The sequence below is a fragment of the Zalophus californianus genome, chromosome 3 (assembly GCF_009762305.2).
Source record: "Zalophus californianus isolate mZalCal1 chromosome 3, mZalCal1.pri.v2, whole genome shotgun sequence".
NCBI lineage: Eukaryota > Metazoa > Chordata > Mammalia > Carnivora > Otariidae > Zalophus > Zalophus californianus.
In genome coordinates, this window is record NC_045597.1 from 89,217,948 (window position 1) to 89,233,631 (window position 15,684).

At 40.2% G+C, this 15,684-nt stretch overlaps 1 protein-coding gene across 1 annotated transcript in view; it reads right to left on the minus strand.

Moving 5' to 3' along the window:
- The window catches only part of CNTNAP5 (contactin associated protein family member 5), an 859,701-nt gene that overhangs the window by 338,286 nt on the left and 505,731 nt on the right, over nt 1-15,684 (minus strand). Inside the window, exon 11 of the mRNA XM_027590999.2 lies at nt 11,857-11,963. Within this exon, the coding sequence (XP_027446800.2) occupies nt 11,857-11,963 (107 nt within the window). The remainder of the gene's footprint in view (nt 1-11,856; nt 11,964-15,684) is intronic.

The window sequence follows — 15,684 nt, forward strand, 5'->3', positions numbered from 1 at the left end:
CCGCATCGGGCTCCCTGTTCAGCGGGGAGTCTGCTTCTCCCTCTGACCCTCTCCCCTCTCATGCTCTCTCTCTATCTCATGCTCTCTCTCAAATAAATAAATAAAATCTTAAAAAAAAAAAAAAAAAGAAGTTGGCTCCACTGAGGGACGTCACTCCAGTGGCAAAGTGGGGGGTGGAATCTTTGCGGGACAGTGTGGTCTCAGGACCCTCAGGGTCACAGAAAAACCAGGGGTGCCTGAGTGCGGCAGAGCTCCTGGGTATCGGAATGGGGAAGCCGGCTGCAGAGACGGCACCGAGGCTAGGGCTCTCAGGTCCAGGTTGCCATAAACCGTGATCCGCGGCGCAGTCAGTCCACTGCTCCTCCAGCAGGGACCCAACAAGCGCAGATCCGGGGAGACTCCCCTCCCTCCCCTGGGAGGAGTGGTGGGGGAGTGCACCACAGGGATCTGCTGGGTTTGGAGACTGCACACCGAGTTGGGTGCCAGAGATAGAAACGCTCGGTCACAGGCTGGGTGAGCACGGAGTGCGGCTGGAGACCAGGGAGACGGGAGTGATTGACTGCTTTTCTCTGGGGGCGCACTGAGGAGCGGAGCCCCAAGTTCTCGGCTCCTCTGGGGCGGAGATTGGGAGGCTGCCATTTTCTCTATCGTCCTCCAAAGCTGTACCAAAGGCTTGCAGGGAACAAAAGTTCCCGAGAGCAAACCCAAGCAGATTACTTAGCCCAGACCCAGCAAGGGTGGGGCAATTCCGCCTCCGACAAAGGCATTTGGGAACCACGGCAACAGGCCCCGCCCCCAGAAGATCAGCTCGAACAACCAGCATAGACCAAGTTTACCGATCAATGAGAACAGCAGAACTCCAGCCCTAAGGGAATACTGCACATACAATTCTTGGCTTTGGGGCGCTTGGGTGGCTCAGTCGTTAAGCGTCTGCCCTTGGCTCAGGTCATGATCCCAGGGACCTGGAATCGAGTCCCGCATCGGGCTCCGTGCTAGGCTGGAAGCCTGCTTCTCCCTCTCGCACTCCCCCAGCTGTGTTCCCTCTCTCGCTGTCTCTCTGTCAAATAAATAAATAAAATATTTAAAAAAAAAGAATTCATGGCTTTTTTACCATGATTCTTAAGTTTTTCAAAGTTAATTTTTTTAACTTTTTTTTGAATTTTTCTTTTTCCCTTTTTCAACCAACATCTTATCAACCCCTTTTTAAAAAAACATTTTTATTTTTCATTTTTAGAGACATATTCTATCCCTTCATAGTAATTACCCTTATTTTTGGCATATATATATATATATATATATATATATATATATATACATATTGTTCTTTCTTTAAAATTTTGAGATACCAGTTTCTTCTAACAGATCAAAATATACCCTAAATCTCTAGTGTATGACTTTGTTCTAGTCTCCTGCCTGATCACATTCTCTCACTTATTTTTTTCTTTTTTTTTTTGAATCCTCTTCTTTCTTTTTTCAAACGACTTCTTATCTTCTCAATTCCTTTTATAAAAATTTTTATAAATTTCATCTTTACAGTCATATTCCATCCCTTCATTGTATCAACCCTTATTTTATACATATATAAGTCTTTCTTTCATTAAAATTTTGTGAGAAACTTTCTTCTAACAGACCAAAATACACCCAAAATCTAGTGTGTGGCACTGATCTATGCACCAGCCTGATCATATTTGACCATATTCTGTTTTTTTTTTTGTTTTGTTTTCTTCAGTTTTTGTTTGTTTTTATCTTTTTCTCTTTTTTTCTCTCTTTCTTTTATCTTTCTTTCCCTTTCTTTTCCCCTGGTTTCAGGTATTTTCTGATTTGATTAGAGTATATTTTTCTGGGGATGTTGTTAACCTGTTAGCATTTTGTTCTCTCATTCATCTATTCTCCTCTGGAAAAAATGACAAGACGGAAAAAATCACCTCAACAAAGAGAACAAGAAGTAGTACCGTCTGCCAGGGACATACTCAATATGGACATTAGTATGATATCGGACCTAGAGTTCAGAATCATGATTTTAAAGGTACTAGCTGGGCTTGAAAAAAGCATGGAATTTATTAGAGAAACCCTTTCTGGAGAAATAAAAGAACTAAAATCTAACCAAGTCAAAATCAAAAAGGCTATTAATGAGGTGCAATCAAAAATGGGGGCACTAACTGCTAGGATAAATGAGGCAGAAGAGAGAATCAGCAATATAGAAGACCAAAGGATGGAAAATAAAGAAGCTGAGAAAAAGAGAGATAAAAAACTACTGAATCACAAGGGCAGAATTCAAGAGATAGGCGATACCATAAGATGAAACAACATTAGAATAATTGGGACCCAGAAGAAGAAGAAGAAAGAGAGAGAGAGGGCAGAAGGTATATTGGAGCAAATTATAACAGAGAAACTCCCTAATTTGGGGAAGGAAACAGGCATCAAAATCCAGGAGGCACAGAGAAGCTCCCCTCAAAATCCATAAAAATAGGTCAACACCCAGACATCTAATAGTAAAACTTACGAGTCTCAGAGACAAAGAGAAAATCCTGAAAGCAGCTCAGGACAAGAGATAGGTAACCTATTACGGGAGAAACATTAGATTGGCAACAGACCTATCCACAGAGACCTGGCAGGACAGAAAGGACTCGCATGATATCTTCAGAGCACTAAACGAGAAAAATATGCAGCCAAGAATACTATATCCAGCTAGGCAGTCATTGAAAATAGAAGGAGAGATAAAAAGCTTCCAGGATAAACAAAAACTAAAGGAATTTGCAAACACGAAACCAGCCCTCGAAGAAATATTGAAAGGGGTCCTCTAAGCAAAGAGAGAGCCTAAAAATAACATAGACCAGAAAGGAACACAGACAATATACAGTAACAGTCACCTTATGGGGAATACAATGGCACTAAATTCCTATCTTTCAATAGTTACCCTGAACGTAAATGGGCTAAATGCCCCAATCAAAAGACACAGGCTATCAGATTAGATTAAAAACAAGACCCATCAATACGCTGTCTGCAAGAGACTCATTTTAGACCCAAAGACACACCCAGATTGAGAGTGAGGGAGTGGAAAACCATTTACCATGCTAAGGGACACCAAAAGAAAGCTGGGGTGGCAATCCTTATATCAGACAAATTAGATTTTAAGCCAAAGACTGTAATAAGAGATGAGGAAGGACACTATATCCTACTTACAGGGTCTATCCAAAAGGAAGATCTAATAATTGTAAATATCTATGCCCCTAACAGGGAGCAGCCAATTATATAAGGCAATTAATAACAAAAGCAAAGAAACACATTGACAACAATACAATAACAGTGGGGGACTTTAACACCCCCCTAACTGAAATGGACAGATCATCTAAGCAAAAGATCAACAAGGAAATAAAGACTTTAAATGACACACTGGACCAAATGGACTTCACAGACATATTCAGAACATCCCATCCCAAAGCAATGGAATACATATTCTTCTCTAGCGCCCATGGAACATTCTGCAGAATAGATCACACCCTAGGTCACAAATCAGGTCTCAACTGGTACCAAAAGATTGGGATTATTCCCTGCATATTTTCAGACCACAATGCTTTGAAATTAGAACTCAAGAGGAAAGTCTGAAAGAACTCAAATACATGGAGGCTAAAGGGCATCCTACTAAAGAATGAATGGGTCAACCAGGAAATTAAAGAAGAATTTAAAAAATTCATGGAAACCAATGAAAATGAAAACACATCTGTTCAAAATCTTTGGGATGAAGCAAAGGCAGTCCTGAGACGAAAGTATATACCAATACAAGCCTTTCTCAAGAAACAAGAAAAGTCTCAAATACACAACCTAACCCTACACCTAAAGAAGCTAGAGAAAAAAACATCAAATAAAGCCTAAACCCAGCAGGAGAAGAGAAATAATAAAGATCAGGGCAGAAATCAATTAAATAGAAACCAAAAGAACAGTAGAACAGATCAACGAAACTAGGAGCTGGTTCTTTGAAAGAATTAACAAGATTGATAAACCCCTGGCCAGACTTATCAAAGAGAAAAGAGAAAGGGCCCAAATAAATAAAAGAAAGAACAAGCAGCAATGTCCACAATAGCCAAACTGTGGAAAGAGCCAAGATGCCCATCGACAGATGAATGGATAAAGAAGATGTGGTATATATACACAATGGAATATTATGCAGCCATCAAAAGGAATGAGATCTTGCCATTTGCAACGACGTGGATGGAACTGGAGGGTGTTATGCTGAGTGAAATAAGTCAATCAGAGAAAGACATGTATCACATGACCTCACTGATATGAGGAATTCTTAATCTCAGGAAACAAACTGAGTGTTACTGGAGTGGTTGGGGGTGGGAGGGATGGGGTGGTTGGGTGATAGACATTGGGGAGGGTATGTGCTACGGTGAGCACTGTGAATTGTGCAAGACTGTTGAATCACAGATCTGTACTTCTGAAACAAATAACACAACATATTTTAAGAAAAAAGAAAAAGAAGAAGATAACAGGAGAGGAAGAAAAGGGGAGTATGTCAGAGGGGGAGATGAACCATGAGAGATGATGGACTCTGAAAAACAAACTGAGGGTTCTAGAGGGGAGGGGGGTAGGGGGATGGGTTAGCCTGGTGATGGGTATTGAGGAGGGCACGTTCTGCATGGAGCACTGGGTGTTATGAACAAACAATGACTCATGGAACACTGCACCAAAAACTAATGATGTAAGATATGGTGATTAACATAACAATAAAAAAGAACCATATGATCCTCTCAATAGATGCAGAAAAATCATATGACGAAGTACAGCATCCTTTCTTGATCAAACTCTTCAGAGTATAGGGATAGAGGGTACATACCTCAATATCATCAAAGCCATCTATGACAAACTTACAGTGAATATCATTCTCAATGGGGAAAAACTGAGAGCTTTCCCCCTAAGGTCAGGAACGTGGAAGGGATGTCCACTATTACCACTGCTATTCAATATATTATTATTAGTCCTAGCCACAGCAATCAGACAACAAAAAGAAATAAAAGGCATCCAAATCGGCAAAGAAGAAGTCAAACTCCCACTGTTTGCAGATGATATGTCACTTTATGTGGAAAGGCCAAAAGACTCCACCCCAAAACAGCTAGAACTCACACAGGAATTCAGTCAAGTGGCAGGATAAAAAATCAATGCACAGAAATCAGTGGCATTCCTATACACCAACAACAAGACAGAAGAGAGAGAAATTAAGGCATCAATCCCATTGACAATTACACCCAAAACCATAAGATACCTAGGAATAAATCTAACCAAAAAGGCAAAGGATCTGTACTCAGAAATGTATAAATTACTCATGAAAGAAATTGAGGAAGACACAAAGAAATGGAAAAACGTTCCATGCTCATGGATTGGAAGAACAAATATTGTGAAGATGTCAATGCTACCTAGAGCCATCTACATATTCAATGCAATCCCCATCAAAATACCATCCACTCTTTTCAAAGAAATGGAACAAATAATCCTAAAATTTGTATGGAACCAGAAAAGACCCCGAATAGCCAGAGGAATGTTGAAAAAGAAAAGCAAAGCTGGCGGCATCACAATTCTGGATTTCCAGCTCAATTACAAAGCTGTAATCATCAAGACAGTATGGTACTGGCACAAAAACAGGCACATAAATCAATGGAACAGAATAGAGTGCCCAGAAATGGACCCTCAACTCTATGGTCAACTAATCTTTGACAAAGCAGGAAAAAATGTCCAATGGAAAAAGACAGTCTTTTCAACAAATGGGGTTGGGAAAATTGGACAGCCACATGCAGAAGAATGAAACTGGACCATTTTCTTACACCACACACAAAAATAGACTCAGAATTGTTGATCGACCTAAACGTGAAACAGGAGTCCATCAGAATCCTAAAGGAGAACACAAGCAGCAACCTATTCGACCTCAGCCACAGCAACTTCTTCCTAGAAACATTGCCAAAGGCAAGGGAAGCAAGGGCCAAAATGAACTATTGGGACCTCATCAAGATAAAAAGCTTTTGCACAGCAAAAGAAACAGTCCACAAAACCAAAAGACAACCGACAGAATGGGAAAAAATATTTGCAAATGACATTTCAGATAAAGGTCTAGTATCCAAAATCTATAAAGAACTTATCAAACTCAACACCCAAAGAACAAATGATCCAATCAGGAAATGGGCAGAAGACATGAACAGACATTTTTCCAAAGACATCCAAATGGCCCACAGACACATGAAAAAGTGTTCAACATTCCTCGGCATCAGGGAAATCCAAATCAAAACCTCAAAGAGATACCACCTCACACCAGTCAGAATGGCTAAAATTAACAAGTCAGGAAATGACAGATTTTGGCGGGGTTGTAGAGAAAGGGGAAGCCTCCTACACTGTTGGTGGCAATGCAAGCTGGTGCAAACACTCTGGAATACAGTATGGAGGTTCCTCAAAAAGTTGAAAATAGAGCTACCATAGGATCCAGCAATTGCACTACTGGGTATTTACCCCAAAGATACAAATGTAGGGATCTGAAGTGGTACATGCACCCTGATGTTTATAGCAGCAATGTCCACAATAGCCAAACTGTGGAAAGAGCCACGACGTCCATCGACAGATGAGAGGATAAAGAAGATGTGGTATATATATATACAATGGAATATTATGCAGCCATCCAAAGGAATGAGATCTTGCCATTTGCAATGATGTGGGTGGAACTGGAGGGTGTTATGCTGAGTGAAATACGTCAATCAGAGAAAGACATGTATCATATGACTTCAATGATATGAGGAATTCTTAATCTCAGGAAACAAACTGAGGGTTGCTGGAGTGGGGGTAGGGTGGGAGGGATGGTGTGGCTGGGTGATAGACATTGGGGAGGGTATGTGCTATGGTGAGCGCTGTGAATTGTGCAAGACTGTTGAATCACAGATCTGTACCTCTGAAACAAATAATGCAATATATGTTAAGAAAAAAAAAAAGAAGAAGAAGATAGGAGGGGAAGAATGAAGGGGGGGAAATCAGAGGGGGAGACGAACCATGAGAGAAGGTGGACTCTGAAAAACAAACTGAGGGTTCTAGAGGGGAGGGGGTGGGGGGATGGGTTAGCCTGGTCATGGGTATTAAAGAGGGCACGTTCTGCATGGAGCACTGGGTGTTATGCACAAACAATGAATCATGGAACACTACATCAAAAACTAATGATGTAATGTATGGTGATTAACATAACAATAAAAAAGGAAAGCAGCTGAATATATGAATCAAGATCCTTAACACTATTCATCATCTTTGACTCAGTAATGTCATTACTAAGGCATTCTAAGAAAAAAAAATAGAAATGAGGGATTTAAAAATTATTTAAGCATGTAGGTGCTCACTACAGTGTGGTTACAATAATAAATATTTGGAAACAACACAGGTCCCATCTCCCCCCAAAAAAGAAAAATATAGATGAAAATATTTGAATAAAATCATTAAATAGATTATTTATTATGCAGTTATTGAAGTGGTATTTTTAGCTATTGCAATAGCCCATAAAAAGCTTTGGTTCTAATGGGGAGTGAGCTCAGATTTCCCCAAGGGGAAAGTGCTTCATAGGAATATCATTTGGGCTTTGAGAATGAATGAATAGAACTATTTACTTTTCTTTTCTTGATCCAGGGAAACATAGGCAGCATTTCCAAATACAGCATAGATATTCCTTCTATCATGTCTTGGATCTTGCCTGTCTGTTTTCAATAGGCTTTCCTATTTCTTATATTCATTTTAGCTGTCTATCAGGGCTAATTCATCCTACTTTCTTCCATGATGATTGTATGATTATTCTTGAATACAAAACCTTCCTTATCTGTAGGTCTTCTAGAATTGGATTTTCATTTACGGTATCACAATCCTCATGTGTCTCAAGTGATATGAAGGAAGTCATGGATATCCCATCACTAAGTTCAATAGAGAGGTTTGCAAATGTCTTACTTGTTTGAAAAAAGGAAATAACATACAGGGCTTGGGGCGCCTTGGTGGCTCAGTTGGTTGGGCTTCCAACTTTTGGTTTTGGCTCAGGTCATGATCTCATGTGCATGAGATCAAGTCCCATGTTAGGCTCCAAGCTGAGCATGGAGTCTGCTTGTAGATTCTCTCCCTCTGCCCCTCCCCCCACTCATACTTGTGGTGTCTCTCTCTCTCCAGTAACCAAATAAGTATTTTTTAAATATATATATTTATTTATGCTAGAGACAGGGTGTGCACACAACCAGGGGGAGGGGCAGAAGGAGAGGAAGGGAATTTCAAGCAGTCTCCAACTCCCTGCTGAGTGCAGAGCCTGATTGTGGGGCTCAGTCTCACCATCTTTAGATCAGACCTGAGCAGAAATTCAGAGTTGGGCACTTAATCTACTGAGCCACCCAGGTGCCCCTAAAAAATAAGTATTAAAAAAAACAAAGATACAGGGCTTAACTCTGGCATTGTAGCCAGATTCCACCCATTTAAGTCCAGCTTCACTAGCTATGTGACCTTGAGGAAGGTGTGTAACTTTTCTGGGCTTCAATGCGTTCATCTATAAAATGGAGATAGTAATATCCATCTCGCTTTATCATTACATTGTAGACTAAGTATGCATTAAGCTCCATAATCAAAACCTCTTCCTTTTAATATTAACGTGGATTCATGGTATATCTTGAGTAGGATATACCCTAAATACTTAGAATTTTAGCTTTTACTACACAACCTTTTAAACTTGCACACTGTATAAAATCAAGAACCATGGTAACCATCTCTGGTCATCTGAAGGCTCTGATTATTGATTGCATTGACAGGACTTAGGTGGACTGCAAATATTGGTATACCTTCAGTTATTCCTCTGGAGAATAAAATACAAAATAGAGAAGCAAATTCCTAACCAAAGCAACATAAAGACATGACATAATGGTGTTCAGTGACAGTTTATGGGATAAGTGAAAGTCTCACATTTCCTCCTCATATGAGGAGGCTGCCAGATTGGGTAGGACTTGTCCACATACTCACCACCTCTTTTTAGAACAGGTGGTTTTGAGTAATGTGTGTTTGAAAAGTAACATAACATGTACACCCAAGTCCTTGTCATCAGGTAAGGAGGAAAGAAAATTGAAATGGAATGATGATATATCGACTTTTAACAGCAACATGCTCTGCCTAGAGACTTTGGGAATTCCCATTTTGCTATATTTTAGAGTCCATCATACTATCCCCCTCACCCAGATTCATCTCTTATCCACAAAGACTGGACAGAAAGAAGTTAATCCTATCTGTCCTCAGCACTGTTGGTTCATATTCACTTGAAAGCATAATGAAAAAATAAAACACACCCTGAAGAGTTTGGAGAAGCAAAAGACTAAGAATACTCAAGAAATTATCAGTCTTAAATAGTATGATAAATGTCTTATAATTCTGAAGACTTTATTTAGCGTTATGACTATGGATGACTGCTTCAAAGAAGTATGTCCCAACACACCAAGGACACTGCCATTTCTACAAGAGTGGAGCTGCGAACTTGCTTGTTTTGTTTTACCCAAGGGTATTCTATGGCAGCTCTCATCTCTTATGTCCCATGTCAGGGGCACATGCCTTTTGTAGTCAGAAAAGAATGACTTGATTCATTCAATTTACAAACCTGATTCAAAACAATGGTCCTCACCGAACTGGGGAAGAGGGAGAAATGAGTTAGAGGGTGACAAATTCCTGAATTACATAAGTATACCAGGTGTGTTTGCCAAACCTCAGAGCCACCCAAGTACCTCTGATTTCTCCTGGTCGGGTGCCCAGAAGGGAAGAAAGAGTTTAACAATATTGCGACCTACAGTATAGGCACTGAGCAATTTCACAGCAAGGGAAATCAGAAGGTGTTATAAAACAGAATGGTATTTTTTAAGACTTTGCATGTTGAGTCTCCTGCTCATCAGCTTTCACAGCGTTCCTTTAAAAATCAGCACCTCACCTCCATTGATTTTCAACTTCACACTTTTTTTAAAAAGCTGGAAATATTCTATTTTTAGCCTTGATGGATGGAGAAAATGAAAGGAAAGAAGTATCCATAGAGATGAACTCCTCAAATTAGTGTTAAATTACTTTAGGAGAAAGTGAACAGAATCAGCTTGAAAAATCATAGACATGTTGTCACATGATTGGGCCAAAAATTGGGGAGCTTTGACTTAAATGTCCTTTGAGGTCCTCACTATTACATCGGTGGTTATTCTCGTTGCTACTGTGCTTCTTACAAGAGCACTGACATGACAATCTGGACAGTACTATATGCATCATGCAATGTGTCTGTGCATGTATACATTGTTCTGGGCTGTTTAAGGATGATATTTCTGGAACTAGGTTCAACACTTATAGATTGTAAGTAATATATCTCATTATAAAGCCAAGTGGTGCTTTTCATTTCCATAGGCATCCAACAGCAGTAACTTCATCCCGTGATGACCTTTGGGCTATGTCATCTCTGATTGGATTAGACACCTCTGTGGGCATCATTGGTCAATTGGTCTTGCAAAGCACAGAAAGGCCATAGAATGGCTGAGAAGTCTTCAGGGACGAGAGTGATGACAAGGCCCACCCTGGATCAGAGTCTGATCTCAGCTCTGCTGACATCTACCATTCATTTTCTGAATCTCTAAGTGCCATCCCAGCCACAGCAGAAACTTAAGAAGCCCTGGTGAGTTTTGCCCCAAGTGGATCTCACTGTAGTCTTCAGCAGCTCCTTGGTTTTATTCTTACATTTTTTTCTAGCAGGTCCTTCTCCTATCCCTAAGTCAATTTCACAGCTCACATTTCCGATGAAATCTCCTACAACTATAGCCACCACCTTCGATTATGTCTTTCTAAATTATATTTACAGTTCACTTCACACAGTTTGACACACAGTTCTCTAAATGGCAAACCTCTATTTTGTCATGTGTTTTTGTTTGGTGACCCCAACGAGACTATAAAATTACAGTAATCAGGGCTTGTGCTATTCATTTATTTTTTACTCCTCACCCCTTACTCTTTGTGTATTCCAGCCTGCCTCACTCCCTGCTTTGTCTCTTCCCACTTCTCCTCATTGTTGGCACTCTCCAGCCATGTGAAGCCACTTAGAAATTCAGGTTGCTTTTGCTTTTCTTTTTCTGCAGCATTCCTACCAGAAATCAGCTCAGGCCTTCTATATGAAGCCTCCCTAATACTGATGTGCAGTCATCAACATTTAGCACCATATGCTGGTTCTGTTCTCTTTGATCCCATGGTAAGACTGCACTTCCTCTCCTCTTGAATCCAGGTGAGCCCTTGTGATGCTACTTGGCCAACAGAATGTGAATGGAAGTGATGTTTGCCACTTCCAGGCAGAAACTCTCAACAGTGAGCACATGCTTCCTTGTGCTTCTCTCTGCCATGGCAACCTTCTAGGTGATGGAGCATTTGTGAGCATCCTAGAATGAGGACAAAGTGGAAGAGGGGCCTCTGCCAGTGGGAGATGAGCATGTAACATAAGCAGGACACAACCAGTGGTTACTTAGGTCACTGAGATGTTATATTATTTAGTATAGCAGCACAACTGAGCCCATCTAGACAATGTACTTGACTTAGTAGGTCTCCTTTGTGGGCCTACACACATTGTCTCACCCCTGCCTCCAACACTTATTCCATTTCCTGTCTGTGTTCCTGGGAAGCCATAAACTCCATGAGGATATGGCTTCTATCCATCTATCTATCCCACACAGCCACCGTGGGATGGGCATATATAACAGTCTCTCAAGAATTAATGAACAAAAATGCCCACTCTATGTTGAATGCATCCTGAAGTTAACACTGGTATTCCTGGATATTTGCCCATTCTGTGGGTAAATCATGACTACTCACGGTTATGGCAGGTGGCACCAGTGTAGCCCGTGTTACTGCAGTTACAGTAGAAGGTAGTCCAGGACTGGGAACAGCTTCCTCCATGTTCACAGTAGTTTGGCAAACACCTAAGGGAAGATAAAGCAAAAGCAAACAAAATAAACCAACTCAGTTGAAATGAAGGGACAAAATCCAAAATGTCTAATATCTAACTGCATGAATTGATAGTAGAAATCGGTCTGCTATATGTCTATACCTAAGTCAAACTTGAGCAACAGTAAAATAATTCTATGGCTTTACCACAAGGGGTGGGTCCATCTAGCACTACTGTGTAATGAAAGGCTCAGAGCTGATGTAAGCGATTATGTTAAGCATTTCAACAATGGGGCAAATTGCCATTGACTTAAGGTTAATTTGAAGTGGTCAGAATCTATAAGATTTTTCATTTACTATAGAACAAAATGTACAAAGATTGTGATTTTACATCTTGGAAAGGTTCTACATTTTTAAAGGGAAGTGAAAAGGGGTAGATAATTGAGGTCACTGTCCTCATGATTCTCTTTTGGATGATGGCCAGGAATCTATTTTAAACTGCACATGAAATTTGAGAAGATGGTACCTGCTAATTTAATATGCAAGGAAATTCTATTATTTCAAAAAATTCCAACCCACCCTTAAAATGAGGCCTTTACTACTTATGATGAAAACGGTATGACTATTCTGAAAAATATTTTCACCATACATGTTAAAAATACTCTGAAGCATTCATAGAACTTGACCTCTCAATCACACTTAAATGGCTTTATCTTAAGCATATATTTCAAAATATAAAAACTACGTATGCTAATTATCATCATTCACAAGGAAGTCATGATGAATCAATGTAAATATCCAACACTGGAAAATTTCTTAGGGACGTTGTAGTACATAAAATTAATGGGCTATCATAAAGGTACCACAAATGGTTAACAAAAAGGATTATAACAGACTGAGACTGGATTAAGTGAAAATTCAAAATATGAATCATGGCCACGACAAAGTAAACCAAACACATTACAAAACTGATAGGAAGGACAGATGTCAAGCATCACTTGAGGTGATGGGAGTGAAGGCAATGTTCCTTTCTTCTGGACAGAGATCATGGGCTTTAGGGTCACTTATATCTGAGTTCAAATCCCAGCTCAGCCATATGCTGCATGGTGTCTTTAGGCAATTTTCCCTACTTCTTACATAAATGATTTAAAGTCTCTACATGGCAGGTACTGTTATGACCAAAAAAATAACCTGGCAAGTGCTCAATACTTGTAATGAATAAAATTAAGAGTGAAAGCAGTGATAAATACTGCAATTCTTGAAACAATCTTTACAGGGAAAAAAATCCCATGAATTTAAAAGGGGAGAAGGTGTGAGCAATGAAGCTATGGAAGTGGTCTAATACAATAAAAGGGTTCATTGTGTAGCTTCTGAGAATGTGAGGCAAGCAAAAGTTAGATGATTTATCCTAAATGTCCTATATAGGTAGGAAACCCTCCAGCAATGATTTTTTCAAAGCCCAGAAACTAATACTCCTGCATATATTCAGACATATTCTTAGAAATTTTCCGCTCAGCACAGCAAACATGCAAATGTGCTGACAGAGCTTATGTTTGGGAAAAGCATATTGGTAACTCCATGGTATCCAACTATGGCTTAAAGAACAGAAGGGGGTGGGGAAGGACTAGTAAATTTTCTTTGGAACATGTTCATAGAAACCAACTACTCAATACATAAAAAAAAAAAAAAAAACAAGGTGTGCCTTCCGTGTGATTCAGATTTTATCCTTCCTCTTGATTCCCGTGCCCAGCTCTTGGTCTTGGTAGAAAGGGAAAGAAACAGATTCGTCACTGAGATGTACCAAAGTCCATGTCCCCCACTATTCTTGTGCTGTGGGGAGTTACAGAAACTTGAAGCATCGGGGTCCTCATCTACATATTCCAAGCAAGGGCCTCTGCCTCAGGGTGTGCCCTGACAGAGAACCTATGGGGCTAGCCCCTGAAAACCCACTCACCCTACACCTTTCTTCCCTTACATCGCCGCACCTCCATGCTTCTGAATTATGCTGCTCCTGCAGTGCATTTTCTTGATAGATTTTCCCTCTGGAACTGTCAAGTTCTTACACTCCTGTCTTTACCCCTATCCAACTCCATCCCACTCCCCTTCCCCCCGTAACCAAACACACACACACACACACACACACACACACACACACACACACACACAAACTCACACGCACTCTACGATTGGCAAATTATACTATCATTTGCTCCCCTTCCTTCCCCAACATAAACTTAGTTGCTTTAAAGATGGAAAACTGAGGGGCACCTGGGTAGTGCAGTCAGTTGAGAACCCAGCTCTTGCTTTCTATGTTCAGGTCCTGATCTCAGGGTCCTGAGATCGAGCCTAGTGTAGGGCCCCGCACTCAGTGGGGAGTCTGCTGAAAACTTTCTCTCTCCCCTGCCCCTCCTCCCTGCACTCTTTCTCTCTCAAATAAATAAATCTTAAAAAAATATATAGTTGGGAAGTTGAACAAAGCCACGTCGGTAGGCATTTAATCCTATAGTTCTCTTGGTTTCAGTACCAAGAAGGTTCATGTTGGACTCTTTTAATGGCTGAAGCTATAAAATAGAAAACTCAGAAGTTCTCAGGGGCCACATTTTCAGCGACAAGAAGAAAGCTTGCATGCAATGAAAGAGAAAGAAAGAAAGAGAGAGAGAATGTTGGGGTGCAGAATGCAGCAGAAAAGACAGATGGGCGTCCTGACAGGACTTGCGTGGCTGGTTCCTGTTGTTCCAAGATTTGGTTGCACCCCTGAACTTCCTGAGGGCTGGCGTGGTTTTAATCTGTATCACATGCTGTGAGATAACCTGAGATCTTTCTAGAAAAAACCCATTCCATTCGGGCTGGCTCAAGCCAGGATTCTGTGATTTTCAACTAACAGAATCTTAACCTTCCTTAAAACAGCATTCTATAAATAAAAAAAATAAATGAAAACACATGTTTTCTCCTCTATTGTACACTTTAAAATATTTTAAAACTCAAGATTTCCAAGTTCAGTTGGGCATGTTGTAGGAGGGGCCTTGGGGAAAACAGTAAGAAATATCTGGGCACTTTGAACACATCCTTAATAAGCCTCACATAGACTTCGTATTGCATTGTTAATAAACTCAATTTACCAAGGAGAGTGTAGGATAGAAATTCATTGCTTATGGTCACTTTAAAAAAATGACATATTTCTGAGAGAGAAAAAGAGTGCTTCAGTAAAGGAAAGTCTAATATTCCTAAAATGAGAAGAAAAAAAAATGAATGGGTGCTTCTAGCTTGATTCATTTTGGTTCAATACATATTATGATTAGAAAAACTCATCTGTAAAGCTGACACACAAAATAAAAGATGCATAACCCCAATGTGCTTATTTAACAAGGGCAGTTTTATGAGTATAATTTCCATATTCTTTAATCAGCTTTTGTAAACTGGTGTTTTGTTTCTTTTTCTCCCTACTTGGCATAAACTGAGCATTACAGGCATGACTCAGAAAGAGAAGAGTGGAGGGACTACCCAAGTAAGAAAAGTCCATTAAGAGTGAGAACTCTGTCACGATCTTAGGGGGAAAGCCCTCAATTCAAATTGTTAGGACACCTCCTTAAATTGAACTCTCAGCATGCATTAAGGCACAACTTCTGCAAAGAGTGGGACAGAGGGGGGCTTCACATAGTTACCCACTTATTCCAGAAACTCATTCGCAAACTTGGAGCTGTGAGGTTAGAGCTTTTAAAGATATTTTTGGTAGCTAAAGAGGTATTAATGATAGTG